This window comes from Nuphar pumila, chromosome 6 (genome assembly GCF_984573655.1).
Source record: "Nuphar pumila chromosome 6, dmNupPumi1.hap1.1, whole genome shotgun sequence".
Lineage (NCBI taxonomy): Eukaryota > Viridiplantae > Streptophyta > Magnoliopsida > Nymphaeales > Nymphaeaceae > Nuphar > Nuphar pumila.
Window position 1 is genome coordinate 132,835,032 of NC_143254.1, and position 22,615 is coordinate 132,857,646.

Sequence of the window (22,615 nt, forward strand, 5' to 3'; positions counted from 1 at the left end):
TAAGAACAAAAAAAATTTGTAGGGAGATCAAGATGGTTCATATAATAGAGGTCTCCCTTTCTATGGCCTTGCCCAATCCGCTTCCCGGACCGGAGATCCTGCACAAAGCAACCATTAGATGAAAAAGATATTTCACATCCATGGTCGGCAATTTGAGAAACCGAAAAAAGGTTTAAATTTAATTTGGGAAAACTCTTACTTTTGGAACACAAAAATTTTGAGAATCTTTAAAAGAACCAATACTTGAAATTTTCGAAAAAGTTCCATCGGCCGTTGAGACACAAGAGTCCTTTGAATTGATGCAAACATCACTAAGTGCATTCTCATGAGGGGTCATATGAAAAGAAGCTCCGGAATCAAGGATCCAAGAATACGTACCGGGTGATGATGTTGAAGCAATGGCCGCACCCGATGTGGAGGAAGAAACTTTTAGCATTTGTTGGAGAGTCATAGATATTTGTCCAAGAGTTTCTTTAATGTCATTGTTTTTGCCTTCATCTTCTTTGGTGGTGGTTTCTTCAAGAGAGGCTACTTTAGGCTTGAAGGCTCCCATAAGCTTTGGACAAGCGGGTCTAATGTGACCCGGCTCATTGCAATAATGACAAACAATCATTTTTCTTTCTCCATTGTAGTTCCCTTGTTTCCCAAAATGAGGAGGCTTATAGGTTCTAACATTGTTACCCGGTTTGGATACGGCTAGGACTTCATCAACATGCTTACTCATGCCAAGCCTTGTCTCCTCTTGAGTGATTTCGGCAATAGCATCCTCAATAGGAGGAAAAATAGATCTATGGAGAAGTGAGCATCTCACTTGCTCAAATTCGGGACGTAGCCCAAAAAGAAATTGAAACAATCGCTCTTGTTCCATTTGTTTTTGTCTTAAATCAACATCTTCCATAGAAACCCACTTTGGCTCTAAAAGAGCCAATTCATCCCATAGTGGGTTAAGGGCACTATAGTAGTCTTGAATGCTAGAATCACCTTGCTTGGTGGTTCTAACCTTTTCTTGCAAGAAGTATGCTCTTGCAAGATCCTTTTGGGTATACATACCCCTCATAAAGGACCAAGCCTCATTGACTCTACGAAATTTAGCTATATTAGCACATACCTTAAGCTCCACATTGTTCATAAACCACGCAAGGATTTTTGCGTGATTGCTTTCCCAATCTTCCACTTCCTTTTGATGATTTTCAATGGCCTTGAGACGAGCATCTCCCTCAAGAGCTTTTTCTTGATCTTCTTCCATCTTCGTGAGCATAAGCTTAGGTTCCGGAACGGTCCCCATGACATAACCCCAAAGCTTCTTTCCTTTGAGATTATTCTCCATTGCCGATGCCCACATCATATAGTTCTTTCCATTGAGCTTGAAAGAAAGATCAATCTTTGTCTCCATGATGTTGCCAAGAAGTGAGAAGATGTTCACTAAAATAAGAGATACACGAACCACACCTTTCCTTCAAGAATCGAGTGGCTCTGATACCATGTAATGAGATATTGCGGAAATATAAAGAGTGGATACAAGCACATACAAAAATGAATAAAAGAGAAAATATCACAAGTCCACGAAGGGACAATACAAGCACAAGCCTTTAAGAAGGCAACAATACACAAAGTCTCTTATTGAAAAGAGAGAGAAGCTCTCCAAGATGAGAATATACAAGGGGATCACCCCTATTTATACAAGAGGAAGAGGAGGAAAAAGGAGGGCCAAAGGGCCTCAAAAGGAGAGCCAAAAGGGGGCTCCCATAGAGTCGTTGGGGGCTCCAACGACTTCTATGTTGGAGCCCCTTTAGGTTCTCAAAAAGAATAAAAAAGAAATGAAAAAAATAAAAAATAAAAATTACATTTATTCAAAAAAGAAAAAATAGTTGTTTTCTAAAACAACTGTGAAATTACAAAAATACCCCTATCGGGTATTGATGTAATATACAGAATTTATATATATATATAATAGGTATATTTTAACAAAGAAAACATGTCAAAAGACATAAATTTTGATTATTCATTCTTATTTAAATTATTGTCTAATGATGAAAATATTTATGTAGAACCTCCTATTGAGAATATAACAACAGCTGAACCAATAGTATACACTAGAAGGAATCAAAATGCAACCAATGAAGGTGTAAATCAAAGTAATCATGAAGCTTTAGAAATCCCCTCACAACAATCAACTATTCGTAGATCTGAACGAACCTCAAGGATCCCAAGTAAATTTGTGTCTTATGATTCATTCTCTCCTAAACATAGAGCATGTCTTATAGTCATTCATTCTTACTTTGAACCTTCATGTTACAATGAAGCAAAAAATTTACCTAAATGGATAAAAGCTATGCATATAGAATTATATGCTCTTAAATAAGCTAATACTTGGGAAATTCTAAATTTACCTATTGAAAAGAAGACCATAGGTTGTAGATGGGTTTTTAAGGTAAAAACTATTAGAATAGGGAGTATGGATTGGATATGGATCCGATAAATGATCCATATCCAATCACGTGTTTTGTTTCCTTTGTACTCTAATGTAACATGTGTTACTAATGAGGGGCATTTTTGTCCTTGTAAGGTTATTGTAACCCTATTAAGAGTAATGTAGCATTACTGCAGCGGCCAAGGGAAACCAGGGGCAGCCGATTCCCAAATATCGAGTTCTCTCTCCTCTCTCTCTCCCCTCTTTCTCTCTCTCACACTGATTCCTTGATTATTTTAAGAGTTCTTTCATGGTATCAGAGCAGATCACGTGAACTGCAAAAGCACTTCATCTGGTCCTACTGAAAAAGGGTACCCCAGTCCTCTCTGCGTGAACAACAGATCACGTGTCTGCAGTTTCCTACTGAACTGCAGTTTCCTGCTGAAAAAGTTGCCACTGCTGAAAAAGGCTGCCCAGCCTTCTGCGTGAAAAGCTGCCCCAACTCCTCTATTCCTTTGCGTGAACAACAGATCACGTACCTGATCTGCGTGAAAAGCTGCCCCAACTCCTCTTCCTGACCAGCGTGAACAGCAGATCACGTGTCTGCAGTCTGCGTGAAAAGTTACCCCAACTCCTCTATTCCTTTACGTGAATAACAGATCACGTACCTGATCTGCGTGAAAAGCTACCCCAACTCCTCTTCCTGACCAGCGTGAACAGCAGATCACGTGTCTGCAGTCTGCGTGAAAAGCTGCCCCAACTCCTCTCCCTGATCTGCGTGAACAGCAGATCACGTGTCTGCAGTCTCCTGCGTGAACAACATTGTTAAAATATGTGTATTATCGACATTTGTAATCTCGTATATATTTATATTCATATATATATATAGATATATATACATATATATATATGTATATATATATCTATATATATATGAATATAAATATATATACTTTATTTCACCCAAAAGGGTATTTTTGTAAATTCCTGTTTTACGCATATTCCATTTTGGAATAATGCTTGTAATTTTTATTTTTATTTTTATTTTTCTTCTTTATTTTTCTTCTTTTTCCCTTTTTTATTTTTTGGCTTTTGCGCCACATAGGGAGGCTCCCCAAAGAGTCGTTGGGGAGCCTCCAACGGTCACATATGTGACCGGGGGCTCCCAACGACTCTCTTGGGAGCCCCCTTTGTGGCTCCTTCTTATGCTTATAAATAGGAGCTCTCCCCTTTGTATTTTTGTATCCTTGAGGGAGCTTATGCTCCATTGTAATGGGGTTTTTACCCCTTCTCCATTATTCTTCAATGATATGCAACTTATGACTTTATGTCATATTTTTCCCTTTTTATGGGTTTTATGTGTTAGCACATTATGTGCTTATGTTGTTTCCCTTTAATGGGTATATTTGCACTTCAAGTGCATAAGTATGGGTTCATTATTGAACCCAATGTATTCCAAGTCACTTTCTAACATGGTATTAAAGCGAGGTCACGATGGGGTTGTCCTTTGGTGCAACGGAAAGCGTGTCGCTCAAGAAATGGTGAAGTATTCATTGCTCTTCCTTTTTTCTTTGAAGTTATTCGGTATGTATCCCTTTTCTTAAAATATTATGCATTTGAAAATATGTTTCTTGCATATAGTTTGTTCGTTTAATGGTTATGATAGTTGAATTATGTTTTTTCCCATTTCGTTTGCTCGTATATTTTAAAATTATCTCCCTCAAATTTGGTGAACTCGTTTGTTGTTCAAATATATAATTTGTGTTTATCGAACTACTCATCGCATATAATAGTAATTTATGTTTTTTTTTAAAATTACCTTCAATTATGTGAGATTTATAATTCTTACATAACTATTTCATGATTGACCTATAAGTTAATTTTTAAAATTATATATATGATTTCTTGCTAAAGTAATGATCTTTGCTTAAAATTTCTTAACTCTCATATGAACCCATATTTGATTTGAGTTCCTCTTTTGATTATAAATTTTAGTGCATTTTTTGAAAAATTTGATATAATCCTTATATGAAAACCTCTCACATCTAAAAATCTTTGTTGAATCCTAAAGTAGTTCTTGTTAATGATAACTTATAAGAACTCCTAAAAGTTTTTCAATGTTTCTTTTTTGAAAAATTGTTTATGATAAACCATTAGGAAAGATTTTTTAAAAGGAATTTCTCACACTACATAGAGTGCATAGTTCATCTTTTGCATCCTTTTGGTATAAATGATTTCATTTTTCATCTTTATAAACTTGTTGGTTTGTATTTTTCATAAGGTTTCGAAACCTCTTAATAATATCTTTTAAAAATGCCTACATTGACCATAATATGGTTTTCTTTGTCCTCAATTGCAATTGTTAAATTTTGAGAATTTCAAGCATTGCTCTTTTTATAAAGTGCATACTTGCTCACTTTTATGTATTTTTGTGTTTTGTGCACATTTGTTTCTCAAATATTTGCGCTTGTATGCATTCCCTTTTTTTTATGAAATACATGCCTTAGTGCATGTTTGTTTACACCTTGGTGTGTATTTGTTCAAGTATTGTATGAGTGCCTTCGTGCACATCTTTCATAAAGCCTTCTTTGTGAACCATTACGGTTCTTATGATTTCTTTGATTAAAAGCTTGATTGTCTTGATGAATTCTTTATGTTGTGTTTATTGCTTAATAAGTCCTTTTTGGTATAAATGACTTGTTTGAAGATTAAGCATAATTTGTGTTTATGCAAAATTGTTGTTATAAAGCACATTATTGATTATTGGACCTTTTGATTCAATTTTTTAATCGGTCCTCTTTTCTTTATTCCTTAAGTGTTTATTGCCTTTTTGTGGCATTTATATTTGTCCATCACATGTTATTTAATGCATCTTCTATTTGGCCTTATTATTATATTAGAGATGTTTGTTGAGGTGAGTTATGGGCACCTCGTGTTATATCATTTTAGTTTGTCCACCTTCCATATTATAGATGGTTGTTGAGGTGAGTTATGGGCACTTTGGGACTCTAAAATGATTTGTTGTATGATCTCTAATTATGAGTGTGTCACTCATTTTTTCTCTTGTGGCCATTGATATTATGGATGCTTCTATGTAAATGTGATGGACATATGGTGTTTTTAAAACCTTAAAAGTTTTAAGGTATATTAAATCAAGGGTTTTGGGATTATTGCCCAACCTTTTCTTGTTTATGAATCTTATGAGTGCATTTGCACATTTATGATTTTGTGTTCTTGTGATTTTGCACAAGTATTCTAAGTGTTCTTGGTGTGTGTATGTTCACACATTTGTTCTCAAGAATTTTATTTTATCAATTATAGTATCTTGTTGAAGATATTTTTTTACATGCATGTTATTGTTATGAGAATTCATTTTAAAAGGAGTATTGTTTTATTCGAGGTTTATTTTCATTACAAGTTTATTGCCTCAAAAGTCTTTTCCTTTTATGCCCATTATCTAAGTGTCATCATATGTAGACAAGAATTTTATTACACCTTCGTGTGTTTTTAGCCCTTTGTTGGCTTTTGCTCTCTTGGTCTAGTAGCTGAACACACTTGTCTTGAGTGTTTTTATATGTAGACAAGGCACGTTGATTCACACCATGGTGTGTGATTTTTAGCCTATGTTGGCGTTTGTGTCCTTGTTCTAGTCGCTTAAGATGTATGCCCATGGTTGACTTATTTCACTCATTTCAAGTGCTATCATATGTAGACAAGAGATATATTATGTTTTAGCCCATGGTTGGCTTATTACTCTTGTTCTAGTAGCTGAACATACTTGGTTTTAAGTGTATTTTTTACGTAGACAAGAGATACTTTTTAGTCCATGTTGACATGTATTCTCTTGTTCTTGTCGTAGATACACTTATTTCAAGTATTATTATATGTAGACAAGAGGTTCTTTTACACACCTTTGTGTGTGTTTTTGGCCTTTAATGGCTTTATATTCTTGATCTAGTAGCTTATACACTTGATTTATGGGTTTTGGAGGACTAATGAGGAAGATGTTTGTAATGGATAAACTATTGTTGAAATTTGCAAAATTTCATTCATGACTTGTGTTTTCAAGCAAATCATATTTTTGATAAGCATGTCAAGTTGATTTCTTAGCATTTAATCTATATATTAAGTGCTTATGGTTTTTGCCACCCTTATATGCAAAATGTGTATTAAGTATGTCTTTCATAAATGATTTTAAAACCTTGTGAACTCTTGGGTTTATTTTGCCTAAAGTATGCTTGGAGACTTTGTTTCTCTTGTTTGGCACTTCATTACATGTTTGAAGCATGTTCATTAATGAGTTCTTTGAGTATTAATTCATTTCATGATAAGTATATGCATATGCTCTTTATGGCCTTTTTGGGCCCTCATGCAATAATGTTTTTGTATATCATGCCTCTTCGTAGGCTTATTGTGGTGTCCCTTAGTAGACCAGTTTATTATTCCCCATTATGGGGTTATATTTGTCCAATATTGGACCTTATGAATGCATTATGCATTCTTGCAATTTATTTCTGCATAATTTGCTTCCGCTCATTTTGTTTTAACATGATGTATGATTTTGAAACTTTGGTGTCATTTCTACATAATTTGCATAACTTCTAACATGTGTCATCCATAATTATGCTAGTTAGAAATGTTCCATTTGAGTAAAAGTGCAAAGATATGTTTTACTTGTTTCTTTGTTGTTTTTCTACAGGATCGCTAAGATGTGGAACATCAGGTACATCATGGATTCGATCGATGGTGAATTGGATTTGAAGACCTAGCTCAACTGTCATGAAGATGGAGTTTTTTCCTTAAAGATTTTTTGAAGAATTGGACTTTGTTTCAAGACTTCCCTCTGTTTTGAAGAAATGTTTTTCCAAACTTTCGGGTTTTTTCCCGCAAAGTTTGAGGGGGGATGTTAAAATATGTGTATTATCGACATTTGTAATCTCGTATATATTTATATTCATATATATATAGATATATATACATATATATATATATGTATATATATATCTATATATATATATATATGAATATAAATATATATACTTTATTTCACCCAAAAGGGTATTTTTGTAAATTCCTGTTTTACGCATATTCCATTTTGGAATAATGCTTGTAATTTTTATTTTTATTTTTCTTCTTTATTTTTCTTCTTTATTTTTCTTCTTTTTCCCTTTTTTATTTTTTGGCTTTTGCGCCACATAGGGAGGCTCCCCAAAGAGTCGTTGGGGAGCCTCCAACGGTCACATATGTGACCGTTGGGGGCTCCCAACGACTCTCTTGGGAGCCCCCTTTGTGGCTCCTTCTTATGCTTATAAATAAGAGCTCTCCCCTTTGTATTTTTGTATCCTTGAGGGAGCTTATGCTCCATTGTAATGGGGTTTTTACCCCTTCTCCATTATTCTTTAATGATATGCAACTTATGACTTTATGTCATATTTTTCCCTTTTTATGGGTTTTATGTGTTAGCACATTATGTGCTTATGTTGTTTCCCTTTAATGGGTATATTTGCACTTCACGTGCATAAGTATGGGTTCATTATTGAACCCAATGTATTCCAAGTCACTTTCTAACACAACATATCCCTTTTTTCTGCTGTAAAATTGGTACCTAATCTTCCTTTCTTTTCAGCATGAAAGTTGGTATCCCTCTTTTCTTTTCTGCACCTATTTCTTTCCCTTTTCTTTTCTACACCTATTTCTTTCCTTCTATTATTTTGCAGGTCTGATATTATCGTGTCTCTCCTTCAGATTTATTATCGTGTCTCTCTCTCTCTGTCGCAAATCTGAAAGTTGCGACAGATCTGCCTTCTTCTATTCCTCGCAGATCTGAAAATATTTTCAGATCTACTGTCAGTCCTTTATTTTTTGTCCCAGCCACCAGTTTCTTTCCGCTGTCAAACAGTCTATCAATGGATTCTTCGGGTAATTCAGGTCTCTCTTCCAGTTTCCTGGGGCAGTTAGTTTCAGAAAAGTTAACTACCAACAACTATTTGACTTGGAAAAGGCAGATTGCCCCTTTTATTCGGAGTCAAGATCTTTTAGGCCACTTAGATGGATCGACTCCAATGCCTCCAGAATTTATCACCACCGAAGCCAAAGAGGATGGATGATTGCCGAATACTATTCGCAACCCTGCATTTGTTACCTGGATGAAGCGTGATCAGGCACTCGTCGCATACATCACTTTCACATTGTCACAAGAAGTCTTGATTTCCATTCCTGATGATTGCACATCTAAAGTTTTGTGGGGTGCTTTAGCTCAGACCTATTCTCAAATATCAGAGGCTAAAGTGTTGTTTCTTAAACGCGAATTTCAGATGTTAAGAAAGGGTGGAATGAGCATTGTTGAATTCTTAAATCAAGTCAAAAGCATCACAGATCAATTAGCCATGGTTGGATGTTCAGTCTCAGATAAAGAAAAGGTGCAACAAACACTGAATGCCCTGGGATCAGAATATCATGTTCTTGTTACATCCTTATTATGCTTGCCTATGCTGCTCTCTTTTGAGGAATTACGCGCCAAACTTTTTCAGTATGAGATGACACTGAAAAGCATGTCTGAAGCTTCAACAGGACAATCATCTACGCATGAGGTCCTTGCCACAGGGGTGATAACTGATCGTGCACGAGGAGGACGTGGCAGAGGCAAGGGAAATCCAATCCAGGGTGGACGCGGGTTACTATCTACACCAACTTCCAATGTCAGTTTTTCAAAGAATGTTCCCACATGCTATCAGTGTAACAAATGAGGTCATATCAAGGCCAACTGCTGGTTCAACCCACAAAATCGGAATAGAATGCAAAACAATAGAAATGTTGGTATATCAGGAACTGCAGGTACATTTCGGGTCAGTGATGATGCTAAGGATCTCCTACTATCTGCTATGGCCAACTTGAATCTGAAGCAGAATGATGATGGAATATGGTATGTTGACTCTGGGGCAGCAACTCATGTCACTGGCAATGCAGGTAAGTTCTCTACTTTGACTCCCTATTTTGGTAAATCTAATATTGTAACCGGAGATGGGACTCACCACCCTATTTCAAACCTAGGCAATGTCCTTATTCATTTGTTTGAGTCATCTATCCCTTTATCTGATGTTGTTCATGCACCGAACATAAAGAAAAATATTGTATCTGTTTCTAAACTTGTTGATTCTACCAATTCTTATGTGGAATTTACTCCTACTTCTGTCTTTGTCAAGGATCTTCAAACGAAGGAGATGTTCGCTAAAGGAGAGCGACGTGGAGACATGTATGTCTTTAATGAAGATCCAGCCTCCAGTGTCCTGAAGCTCAAGTCTGATCTCATCTTTAAAAGCGTCCTAAGTACATCCAAATGTAATAAGTCAGATCTCTGGCATTCTCGTCTTGGTCATTGTAGTCAAGTCTTTATTGAAAAGTTAGTGTCCAATGGTTTTCTTTCAGAGTTTGTTTCACCCTCATTGAAGGATAAAATATGTCCCAGTTGTCAGGTCTGCAAAAGTCATGTACTCCCTTTTCATCAAATAAATAAAAGAGCTTCCATGCCTTTTGAGATAATATGTTCAGATGTTTGGGGCCCAGCCCCTAATCCCTCCTCTTTTGGAAGTAAATATTATGTATCTTTTATTAACAGTTTCTCTCGTTTTACCTGGATATTCTTTGTGAAACACAAATCAGAAGTTTTTTCCATTTTCCGTCATTTTCATGCCTATGTTAAAAATCAATTCTCTCAAAATATCCAAATTCTCCAATGTGATGGAGGTGGTGAGTATTCCTCCGAAGAATTTTTAGATTTTCTCCAAGATAATGGGATGCATCGTAGAGTTTCTTGCCCGTACACTCCACAACAAAATGGAATTGCTGAACGTAAACACAGACATATTGTGGAAAGTGCAATGAATATGATGCATGGGAGTAATTTACCCATTAGTCTTTGGACTGAAGCTTTTCACACTGCCACTCATGTGATAAATCGTCTTCCTATGCCTATTCTTGAAAATCAATCTCCCTATTATGTTCTCTTTGGTGCACATCCCGATTATAATGAGTTACGAGTTTTTGGATGCACATGTTATGTACATATTGACAAATCCATGAGGACTAAATTTCAGGACAAAGCCTCTATATGCCAATTTGTAGGTTATGCAGATGAACACAAGGGTTACAGGTGTTATGATTCTGCCAATAAGAAGATTAGAATTTTCAGAAATGTTGTTTTTGATGAAAATAGTTTTCTGGAAAAAGGAGCAGACGTTAATCGTGAACATATTGGTGCAGTTGCTAATTGGTATGACCCATGGCTTAGTGCTGAACTTATTTCACATGCTACTGAGCATACTATTTTGACTCCTGAAAACAGACATGGTGAGACAGTTTCAGATGATACATCACAAGCAGAGTGTCTGAGATACAAAGGTAATGTGTATACCAAGAGACCTAGAGAGCAAACGAATGTACCTGCTGAAGAACACATTGCATTATCTAATAACAGAGAAGCACCAAGAAGATCAGGCAGGATAAGGCATCCTATTGAAAAGTGGGTTAGTTATGACAACTTTTCTATGGACTTTCAGATTTTTCTATCCCAGATTGAAAAACACGATGAACCTCTTGGTTTTCATCAAGCTATCCAATCCAACAAATGGATTGAAGCGATGAATGAGGAGATTGAGGCACTTCATGAGTGTCAAACATGGGAGATAGTTGGCCGCCTTCCAGATAAAAATGTTGTTGGTTCCAAATGGGTTTATAAAATTAAATATAAACCGGATGGTAGCATTGAACAGTATAAGGCGCGTCTTGTAGCCAAGGGTTTCACTCAAGAGTATGGTCAGGATTATGATGAGACATTCAGCCCAGTGGTAAAAACGGGAACTATTCGCATTATACTTGGCTTGGCGATTGAACATGGCTGGATCCTTAGTCAGCTTGATGTTAAGAATGCATTCCTTCATGGGGACTTAAAGGAAGAGGTCTACATGGAGCAGCCTCAAGGTTATGCAGAGGGAGACCCAAAAGAATATGTATGCAAATTAACCAGAGTTTTGTATGGATTGAAGCAAGCTTCTAGGTCATGGTTTGAAAGTTTTTCCTTAGAAATCCAGAAACATGGTTTCTTTCGTTCCCAACTTGACCATTCTCTGTTTATATATAGGGACGGTACCACTATGGTTTTCTTACTCATATATGTTGATGATATTGTTATCACCGGTAATGCTCCATACCACATTCAGCGAATTAAAGTTTTGTTGAGTATGCGATTCAAAATGAAAGACCTTGAGGAGCTGAGATACTTTTACTAGACCAGACATTGTATATTCTGTTAATCAAGTATCTCAATTTATGCATGAACCAAAGACTAGTCACATGGATGCTGTCAAACGCATCCTTCGCTATCTAAAAGGAACGGTGGGTGATGGACTCACATATATTCAATCTTCATGGAAGACACCAAAACATGACATACTGGCCTATACAGATGCAGACTGGGCAGGGGATCCAGATGAGAGGAGGTCTGTTTCAGGATACTGTGTTTTCATTGGGAGAAATCTTGTCTCATGGAGTAGCAGAAAATAGAAGGCAGTGGCAAGATCTAGCACAGAGGCAGAGTATAGATCTATGGCAGCTGCCACAACAGAAGTGACTTGGATTAGGCATCTACTTACAGAGATGGGAGAGGATATCTCAAACTCAACACTTATGTGTGATAATAGAAGTGCTATACAAATTGCATTCAACCTTATTCATCACAGTCAGACTAAGCATATTGAGATTGATCAACACTTCATCAGACAAAAGATAGCCGACAAAGAGATTGAACCAGTTTATGTCCCTTCGGAAGACCAAGTTGCCGATATATTTACAAAAGGTCTCACAAGTCACCGCTTCTGGTATCTGAAGAACAAGTTGCACATGGTTTAACCCCATGCACAACTTGAGGGAGGGTATTAGAATATGGAGTATGGATTGGATATGGATCCGATAAATGATCCATATCCAATCACGTGTTTTGTTTCCTTTGTACTCTAATGTAACATGTGTTACTAATGAGGGGCATTTTTGTCCTTGTAAGGTTATTGTAACCCTATTAAAAGTAATGTAGCATTACTGCAGCGGCCAAAGGAAAACAGGGGCAGCCGATTCCCAAATATCGAGTTCTCTCTCCTCTCTCTCTCCCCTCTTTCTCTCTCTCTCACTGATTCCTTGATTATTTTAAGAGTTCTTTCAAAAACCAAAAGTGACGGATCCTTGGAAAAACATAAAGTCAGGCTAGTTGTCAAAGGATATTCTCAAGAATACAGAGTTGATTATGAAGAAACTTTTGCTCTTGTTGTCAGAATGACCACTGTTCGGATGCTTGTAGCTATTTCAGCTATTAAAAATTGAAATATATTTCAAATGGATGTTAAAAATGCCTTTTTGAATGCGCATCTTAATGAGGAAGTATATATGGATGTTTCACCTGGATTGATAATTCCTTCAGGTAAAGTGCTTAAATTGAAAAAGGCATTGTATGGTCTCAAACAAGCACCTAAAGCTTGGTTTGATACTTTTAACGACGTTATTACAATATATAGTTTTAAAACATGTTATACTGATACAGCTTTATTTATTAAGAATTCTCTTGTAGGTATTATAATTTTACTTTTGTATGTGGATGATATGTTGATTACAGGTAGTGACAAAGAAGGAATCAAGAAAGTAAAACAGTTTTTGAAAAATTCTTTTGAAATGACAGATCTTGGGTTTCTAAGATACTTTCTTGGTATAGAAGTATCCTACTCTAACAGAGGATACATATTGTCACAAACAAAGTTTGCTTCATATATTATTAACAGGTCAGGACTATCAGATGATAAAGTTGTTGACAGCCCAAAGACAGTTGGAATGAAGATACGAGTCGATGATGGAGTTCCTTTGGACAACCCAACCCCCTTCAGACAACTAGTGGGATCTCTTATGTATCTAAGTATTACAAGACCGAATATAGCTCATGTTATACATATAGCCAGCCAATTTCAACATGCTCCAACATCAGCTCATATGAGTGCAGTCATGAGAATCATTAAATATGTCAGATGTACAATAAATAAGGGAGTTTTTCTATCTTCTTCTTCCTCCTTAGATCTTATTGCATACTCTGATACTGATTGGGGAGGGGATCCAAATAATAGGCGTTCAACAACTGGTTTTTGTGTGTTTCTAGGTGAATCATTGATTTCATGAAGATGCAAAAAACAACAAAAAGTGTCTCTATCATCTACCGAAGCCGAATATAGAGCAATGACAACTACTACTATGGAAATCGTGTGGCTCAAACAACTAATTTCAGATATGGGAATTCATCTTCAGAATCCTACAAGATTATGTTGTGACAACAAGAGCTCCATATACATTACTCGAAATCATACGTTCCATGAAAGAACTAAGCATATAGAGATGGATTGTCATTTTGTTCGTGAAGAACACTTAAAGAAGACTATTGATCTTCCTTATGTAACATCAAAATATCAACTTGCGGATTTCTTCACCAAGGCACTATGCTCACCAAGATTCAACTTTTTACTTGACAAACTTTCGGTGATTTCACCATAAATTTGAGGGAGGCTGTTAGAAAATAATACATATATGTATATTTTAATTCTGTAATTTGTCTTCTTTTTTTTATGTAATCTGTCATCAACTGAACATTGTCAGCTAATGACAGACTATGTGCTGCGCAATCTGTCAGCTAATTACAGACTGTGTGTTGCACAGTCTCTGTCTACTAAAGAGACGTTGGGACTGTACCCAACGGTCGTTGGGTACAGCCCAACGACTCCCTCTCTTTCACCCCTCTATAAATAAGGGCCTCCCAACCCATTGTATTATTATTCAATAAGGGTTTTTATTCCCTTGTGCTTGTTAATAAAATAGTGCATTTTATGCACTTTCTTGCTTTTGTGGTGTGTAATATTTGAGTGCAACTTTGTGCTAGCCTGGGTTTAAAATATCAAGTTATTGTCTGTAAGGCTCTTTATATATATATATATATATATATATATATATATATATATATATATATATATATATATATATCCCTTGTAATACCCACTAGGGGTAAAATAGTCATTTTACTATTTCATGCACAATGCTTTCTTTTTTCTTTCTTTTCTGTTTTCCTTTTTCTTTTTTTTTTCTTTTTCCTTTTCACCTTGGGAAGGCCCCCTTAGGGGACGTTGGAGCCTCCAACGGTCACATTTATGATCGTTGGAAGGGCTCCAACGTCCCTTAGGAGCCCTTCCAAGGGCCCTCTTTTTTGCCTATAAATAAAGGGGTTCTCCCCCATGTAATGTATGCTTCTTTGAAGCCTCTCTTGAGTGGAATATATTTTTTCCTCTTCTTTTGTGTGTTTTGCCACTTTTATGGTTTGGTGTAATCTTGCCCATTAGTGGCCACTTGTGTATGTGCATGCTTTCTTGTTTGCCCTTGGAGATATCACTTTCGGCACTTCATTACATGGTGTCAGAGCCTTGGTTGTGAAAGCTTCATCGGATACTCTCTTGTCAAGTAATATCTCTCCTCTCTCTTGCTTTTAAACTCTTTTTCTATAAATGGCCAACAAGGATGCCAAAATCGATCTCTCATTTAAATTAAATGGGACCAATTATCGTATGTGCGTGGCCGCTATGGAAAATAACCTCAAAGGTAAAAAACTTTAGGGTTATGTGTGTGGAACCATTCCGAAACCACAATTGAAATTAACCAAGGTTGAAGGCAATGAGGAAAAAACATTAAATGAAGAAGAAAAAGAGAAAGTCATTCTTGACTTCTCTTCAAAAATGGAAGATTGGGAAAGTGAGCATGCTAAAATTTTAGCATGGTTCATGAATAATGTTGAATTAAAAATTTGTGCAAATCTAACAAAGTTCAAGAAGGCCAATGAAGCTTGGTTCTTTATGAAAGGCATATACACAAAAAGAGACCTTGCTAGACATTTCTTCTTACAAGAAAAAGTAAGAGAAACCAAGCAAGGTGATATGAGTATTAGGGACTATTATAGTGCCCTATCTTCTTTATGGGTTGAACTTGTTCTTCTCGAACCGCAATGGAAAGGTATTGCTATTGCCATGAGGCAAGAGCAAATAGAAAAAAAAAAGATTTTTCCAATTTATTCATGGGCTTCGTCCCGAATTTGAGCAACTAAGAGAATCCCTCCTTCATAGGGCTTCTACTCCTTTAAGTGACATTTTGGTTGATTTATGTCAAGAAGAGACTCGTTTGGCCTTGCAAAGAGATGTTGATGAAGTTCATGCCGTGTCTAGACCCGACAACAATGTAAGACCTGAAAAGAAGTCATTGTTATCCTCATTATGTATGTCTGACCCGATCCATTTATGTAATGGATCGGGTCTAGACCCAGTTCATGTATAATGAAGAAATTGAGGCCTTACATGAATGTGGGACATGGGAGATTGTACCTAGACCACTGAACAGAAATGTTGTTGGGTCAAAATGGGTGTACAAGATAAAATATAAACCAGATGGGAGCATCGAAAGGTACAAGGCTCGACTTGTAGCCAAGGGATTCACACAAGAGGAAGGTCAAGACTTTGATGAAACTTTTAGTCCTGTAGTTAAAATGGGGACCATTCGCATTGTGTTGAGCCTAGTCATTAAACATGGATGGACATTGAGCCAGCTGGATGTAAAAAATGCTTTTCTGCACGGGGATTTAAAAGAAGAGGTCTACATGGAACAACCCACTGGATATGCAAAACGAGACGCCAAAAAATATGTATGCAAATTAAAGAGAGCACTCTATGGTTTGAAACAAGCTTCTTGTTCCTGGTTCGACAGTTTTTCTCTAGAAATACAACGGCATGGCTTCTCTCGGTCTCTTCTGGATCACTCATTATTTATTCACAATGAACAAGGAGTTACTACTCTTCTGTTGATATATGTAGATGACATCATCATCACAGGGAATTGTAAAAGTCACATTGAGCAGGTGAAGAAGTTATTAAATCAGAGATTTAAGATGAAAGATTTGGGAGAGTTGCGATATTTCCTTGGGGTAGAAGTTGATAACAAAAATGATACACTTACCCTTACTCAACACAAATATACGTTGGACATTCTCGGCAGAGCAGGCATGACAGATTGTAAGCCGTTAACAACTCCAAGTGTCATTCATCAGAAATTGAGTTCACAGGAAGGGGATATATATGGAGATCCCACTAAGTATCGTAGTTTAGTTGGCATGTTGCAATACCTGACTTTTACTAGACCCGACATAGTATATTCGGTTAATCAGGTATCTCAGTTTATGCATGAACCTCGTGTGTCACATATGGAGGCAGTCAAACGTATACTTCACTACCTAAAGGGTACAGTGGGTGATGGGCTGGTATACAAAAACAAGGAAGAATTAGATCCAGGCGGGGGCCATGAGATCGTCACTTATGCTGATGTTGATTGAGCGGGTGATCCAGACGAACGACGATCAGTATCTGGTTATTGCAGCTTCATTGGGCCAAACTTGGTATCCTGGAGCAGTAGAAAACAAAAGGCAGTTGCTAGATCAAGCACTGAGGCTGAATACAGATCGATGGCCACTGCCACGGCTGAGGGTACATGGATAAGACATCTCCTGACAGAAATGGGAGAACCGATTGCTCGGTCACTGTTGTTGTGTGACAATCAAAGTGCCATCAACATGTCATTCAATCCCATTCACCATAGTCGAGCAAAGCACATTGAAATAGATCAACATTTTATTAGGAAAAAGGTTAAAGACAAAGAGATTGAGCCTATGTATGTGCCAACTGAAGAACAAGTTGCTGACATCCTCACTAAAGGGTTGACAAAGGATAGATTTTGGTTTCTGAAGAACAAGTTGTTCATGGTCCAACACCATGCACAACTTGAGGGAGGCTGAAAAGAAGCCATCGTTATCCTCATTATGTATGTTTGACCCGATCCATTTATGTAATGGATCGGGTCCAGACCCAGTTCATGTATAATGTAAATTAACACTCTGTTAAGGGGTATTTTCGTACCCTAGTGTTTTACATCTTTATTATTAATAGAATGAGAGGGCAGTCACGATGGACTGAACCCTCTCTCTCTCTCTCTCTCTCTCTCTCTCTCTCTCTCTCTCTCTCTCTCTCTCTCTCTCTCTCTCTCTCTCTCTCTCTCTCTCGATGATAGGGTTTCCTTCTTATAAGACCCCCATTTTTTAAAATACAATGGTGGTGGAGGAAGAAAAATTATTTATCATAATTGTAATGAACTGGGCCATATTCGTCCGGATTGCCCCAAGTTCAAGAAGAAGGTGACTTTCGTTGGGGAAATTCCTCCAAACACCAATGAAGATTCAAAGAAGGATGGAGACATAAAGGAGTCCATCGCTCATCTTACAGAGACTCTACAACAATTCATAAAGATGAACTCCTCTGCATCATCCTCTACACCTTGCACTTCCGGTGTCGCCATCTCGTACTTTCCAGGTATGACCACTTGGATTCTTGACTCGAGTGCCTCCTTTCATATGGCTCCGAATGCATCACTTTTGTCAAAACCAAGTCTCAATAAATTCAAATCATATGTTTTCACTGCCGATGGAACATCTTTAGATGTTGAAGGCATTAGAAATCTTGAGAAAACTTATGATCAAAACAAAGAATTTTTTGTTCCCAAAATATGAATTATTCCAAAACTTAACCTAAATCTTTTTTCTATTTCTCAAATTACCGATTTTGAATGTAATGTCTCTTTTTCATCTACCCATTGCTATGTGCAGGATCTCCAGTCTGGTAAGCGGATTGGGCAAGGTCATAGAAGAGGACATCTTTATTATATGAATTTTTTGTCTTTGTCATCCAAATCTTTTTGTAATCATGTTCAATCTAAAGATATCGAGACTTGGCACAAAAGGCTTGGACATCCTAGTATCTCCAAGTTGTATCTCTTTTCTTTCTTGAAAAATTTTTATAATACAAATACATTTACATGCAATGATTGCATTCTTGAAAAAATTCATTCGCTTCCGTATTCTCATAGTAATTTTGTGTCAAAAAGACCTTTTGAACTTGTGCATTCCGATGTATGGGGGCCATCACCTGTTATGTCCAAAGAAGGATACTCTTACTATGTGGGTATATATTATTAAAAACAAATCCAATGTCTTCACTAATTTTAAAGAATTTCATGTTCTCATTCAAAATCAATTTCAAAACACTATAGTCATACTTAGATCCGATTCTGGAGGTGAGTACATGTCTAAAGAATTTCAAAATTATCTCAAATTAAATGGAATTCTATACCAACGATCTTATCCTAAGACTCCACAACAAAATGGTCTTGCGAAAAGAAAACATAGACATTTAATTGAAACCACAAGAACACTTCTTATCTCTAAAAATGTTTCTAAGAATTTTTGGGCCGAAGTTCTTCTTACCGCAACATATCTAAATCGTATGCCCTCCTCTTCTTTAAAAAATGTATCACCATTTGAAAAATTATTCAAAATTATTCTAGATTTTAATAGATTAAGAAACTTTGGATGTAAAGGCTTTGTGCTTGTTCAAGGACAAGACAAATTATCACCAAAAGCTCTTGAATGTATGCTCATTGGCTATGGTGAAAATCAAAAATGCTATAAATGCTATAATATACAAAACAATAAACTCTATATGTCAAGAAATATAAACTTTCTTGAAGAACAAAATGGTTTTGATATTCACACAACTAAAGAAGACAGTGATTATTCCTTCTTATTTGACTTAGCTCCTAGAATTAAGTTCCAAGATGCAATTATTTGCGATAATTCTTGTGATGACATTTTACATCATAATGATATGCCACAACATAATGATGATTCTCAAAATGAGAACCGTAATGATATTAATGTATATACCCGGTGGCTAGGAAATGAACATCAATCTGCCCTTGAAAGATATTCCCAAGATTTCTCTTTAGAAGAACCAGTTGAAGACAATCAACTTAGGAGATCCGCTCGTAATAGTAGGCCACCACAGAAATTTGTGTCCTATGAATCGTTTTCACCTAACTATAGGACTTTTCTCATGTTGATACACTTCTATAATGAGCCTGCCTCATTTAAAGAAGCTAAGGATCATCCACATTGGATTGAAGCTATGAAAATTGAATTAGAAGTTATTAACAAAGCCCAAACTTAGAGCATTATTCGTCAACCCTTTGAAAAAAAGGCAATTGGGTGTAGATGGGTTTATAAAGTTAAAACCAAATGCGATGGATCTCTAGAAATATACAAAACTCGGTTGGTTGCAAAAGGCTACGTCCAAGAATATGAGATTGATTATGAAGAAACATTAGCCCCAGTAGCTAGAATGACTAATGTGTGAACTTTAATTGCCTTAGCTTCTATTAAACAATGGTTGATATATCAACTTGATGTTAAAAATATTTTTTTAAATAAAACTCTATGTGAAGAAGTCCTTATGGACCCTCCGCCAGGTCTTTGAATTAGACAAGGGAATATCCTAAAGTTAAACAAAGCTCTTTATAGTCTTAAACAAACATCAAAAGCTTGGTATGATCTCTTTAGCAAAGTAGTTCTCGATAATGGTTTTTCTTCTTGTTATACTAATACTGCTTTGTTTGTTAAAAAGTCTGATAAATACATAACAATTTTGTTACTATACGTGGATGACATGATCATCACAGGTAATGATAAAAAAGGTATTGAATCTATTAAAAATGTCTTAAAAGAAAATTTTGATATGTCTGACCTTGGTTTTTTAAGGTATTTTTTAGGAATTGAAGTTGCATACTCCTCCAAGGAGTATGTCCTCTCTCAAATGAAGATTGCATCCGACATCATTACTCGATCTGGGCTAACAGATGACAAGAAGGTGGAGACTCCAGAAGTGATCAACGCCAAGATGAGAGCCAGTGATGGCGCTCCTTTAGCAGATCTCACTCTTTATCATCAGTTAATTGGGTCACTAACATATTTATCTATCACCAGGCCCGATATTTCTCATGTGGTTCATAGTGCAAGCCAATTTTAGACATCTTCAACCATTCACATGGCCGCAGTTATGAGGATTATCAGATATTTGAAAAACACCATAACTAAAGGATTATTCTTACCCTTCTCTTCACCTCTTACTTTACTTGCTTATACTGACTATGATTGGGGGGTAACCCCGATGATCGTATTTTCACAATAGGTTATTGTGTGTTTCTTGGAGAGTCACTTATTTCATGGAGGTGTAAGAAGTAACAGAAGTATCTCTCTTCTACCGAAGCGGAGTATCGTGTGATGACCACTACCACCACTGAGATTGTATGGTTAAGAAGTTTGCTTAAAGATATGGGCGTCTCATTCTCAACTCCTTCCAAGTTGTGTTGCGACAACAAGAGTTCTATCTACATTGTCAGCAATCACACCTTCCATGAACGAACAAAGCACATAGAGATGGACTTCCATTATGTTCGTGATGAGTTCCTACGGGGCACCATTCAACTTCCATATGTTCCTGCCGAATACCAATTGGCGAACTTCTTCACCAAAGCTTTGCTATCGCCTCATTTTTACTTTCTCCTTAACAAACTCACGGTGATCTCCCCGTGTGTTTGAGAGGGGTGCTAAAATATGTTATATATATAGACTATGACACATACACATATATTTTACATATATATGTCTATGTGTCATAATCTACATATACATATATATATGTATTTCCCTTGTAATACCCACTAGAGGTAAAATAGTCATTTTACTATTTCACGCACAATGCTCTTTCTTTTCTTTCTTTTCTTTCTTTTCTTTCTTTTCTTTCTTCTTTTCTTTTTTCCTTTTTCCTTTTTCCTTTTCACCTTGGGAAGGCCCCCTTAGGGGACGTTGGAGCCTCCAACGGTCACATTTATGACCGTTGGAAGGGTTCCAACGTCGCTTAGGAGCCCTTCCAAGGGCCCTCTCTTTTGCCTATAAATAAAGGGGTTCTCCCCCATGTAATGTATGATTCTTTGAAGCCTCTCTTGAGTGGAATATATTTTTTCCTCTTCTTTTGTGTGTTTTGCCACTTTTGTGGTTTGGTGTAATCTTGCCCATTAGTGGCCACTTGTGTATGTGCGTGCTTTCTTGTTTGCCCTTGGAGATGTCACTTCCGGCACTTCATTACAATATAAAGTATAGACATAGACTATTACTATTATTGATTCAAAAGGAGAAGAAGAGGCAGGAATGAGAAGAGAAATATCATTTGATTTGGTGATCCTCAAAAAGAAAAAAGCAAAGTTTTATCGTTGAGCAAGAAGTGGGAAATTTATTCCCCACCACATAATAGTGCGCATATATATGTCTTCATCAACATTGTTTTTCTAAATGGAAAACCTAAAGCTAACTATGGAGGCTTTGGGCTATCACATGTACTCTGCAAATTGGTTCAAGCATGTAATCAAAACTTCAACAAATTGTGCATGTAAATAACAGAATGACCAAAATTTCACATCATATATCAAAATATTGGATTTAGAATCTCAGAAAGAGATAGAACTCTAAAATATGAAAAAGGCATTACCTGCCAAAAGAGAATCCGCTGGGTAGTAGTAGTAGTTGGAAGACCCTCAGGCCACATTGGGATTACAATATAAGCAGAAAATCTTTCATTTGCTTTGATCTTATTTGCAATTTTCAGTGCTATTTCCATAGGTATTAGGTTGTTAGCACCTGCATGCAATGATTAATAAAGACAACCAGCAATGAAGAAATGAGCATATGAAAAAAAATTGTCATCAAATAACGATCTGAGACTTACAGTAGGAAGAACTCAATATTCCACTTATAAAGAATGAAATATGGGAATGGAGCAAGTAACATAGACTGCTAACGTACACAGAAAGATTCATAATGAATATACACCACAGAAAATAATACCAAAAGATTAATCAGGGGTTTCACATAGGCATGAGCAGGAGTTAGAAAGCCTATTTCCAGCAACAGGCAACCTATAGCATCTAAGGCACATAGAGCAAATATATCATGTGGGTTTGTATTCTACAAACTTGAGATGCTTTTATTATGGATCACTCAGTATTTTTAGGTCAAGCAATATTGATGGAAAATAGTCCAGGTCAAAGAGATGCAATGGTCAATTTTTGTTAAAGATACACTATCATTTCCGCCAACTTACACAGAACACAATTAAAGAACAGGTTAGTAAGAAAAACTAAAGCCTAGTATGGTTA

The 22,615-nt window shown here is 36.5% G+C and overlaps 1 protein-coding gene across 1 annotated transcript in view; it reads right to left on the reverse strand.

Moving 5' to 3' along the window:
* Positions 1–22,615, reverse strand: part of LOC149836309 (phospholipase D gamma 1-like) — a 55,192-nt gene that overhangs the window by 11,795 nt on the left and 20,782 nt on the right. The window contains exon 7 of the mRNA XM_090009126.1: positions 21,949–22,097. Coding sequence (XP_089865252.1) covers positions 21,949–22,097 — 149 coding nt within the window. The remainder of the gene's footprint in view (positions 1–21,948; positions 22,098–22,615) is intronic.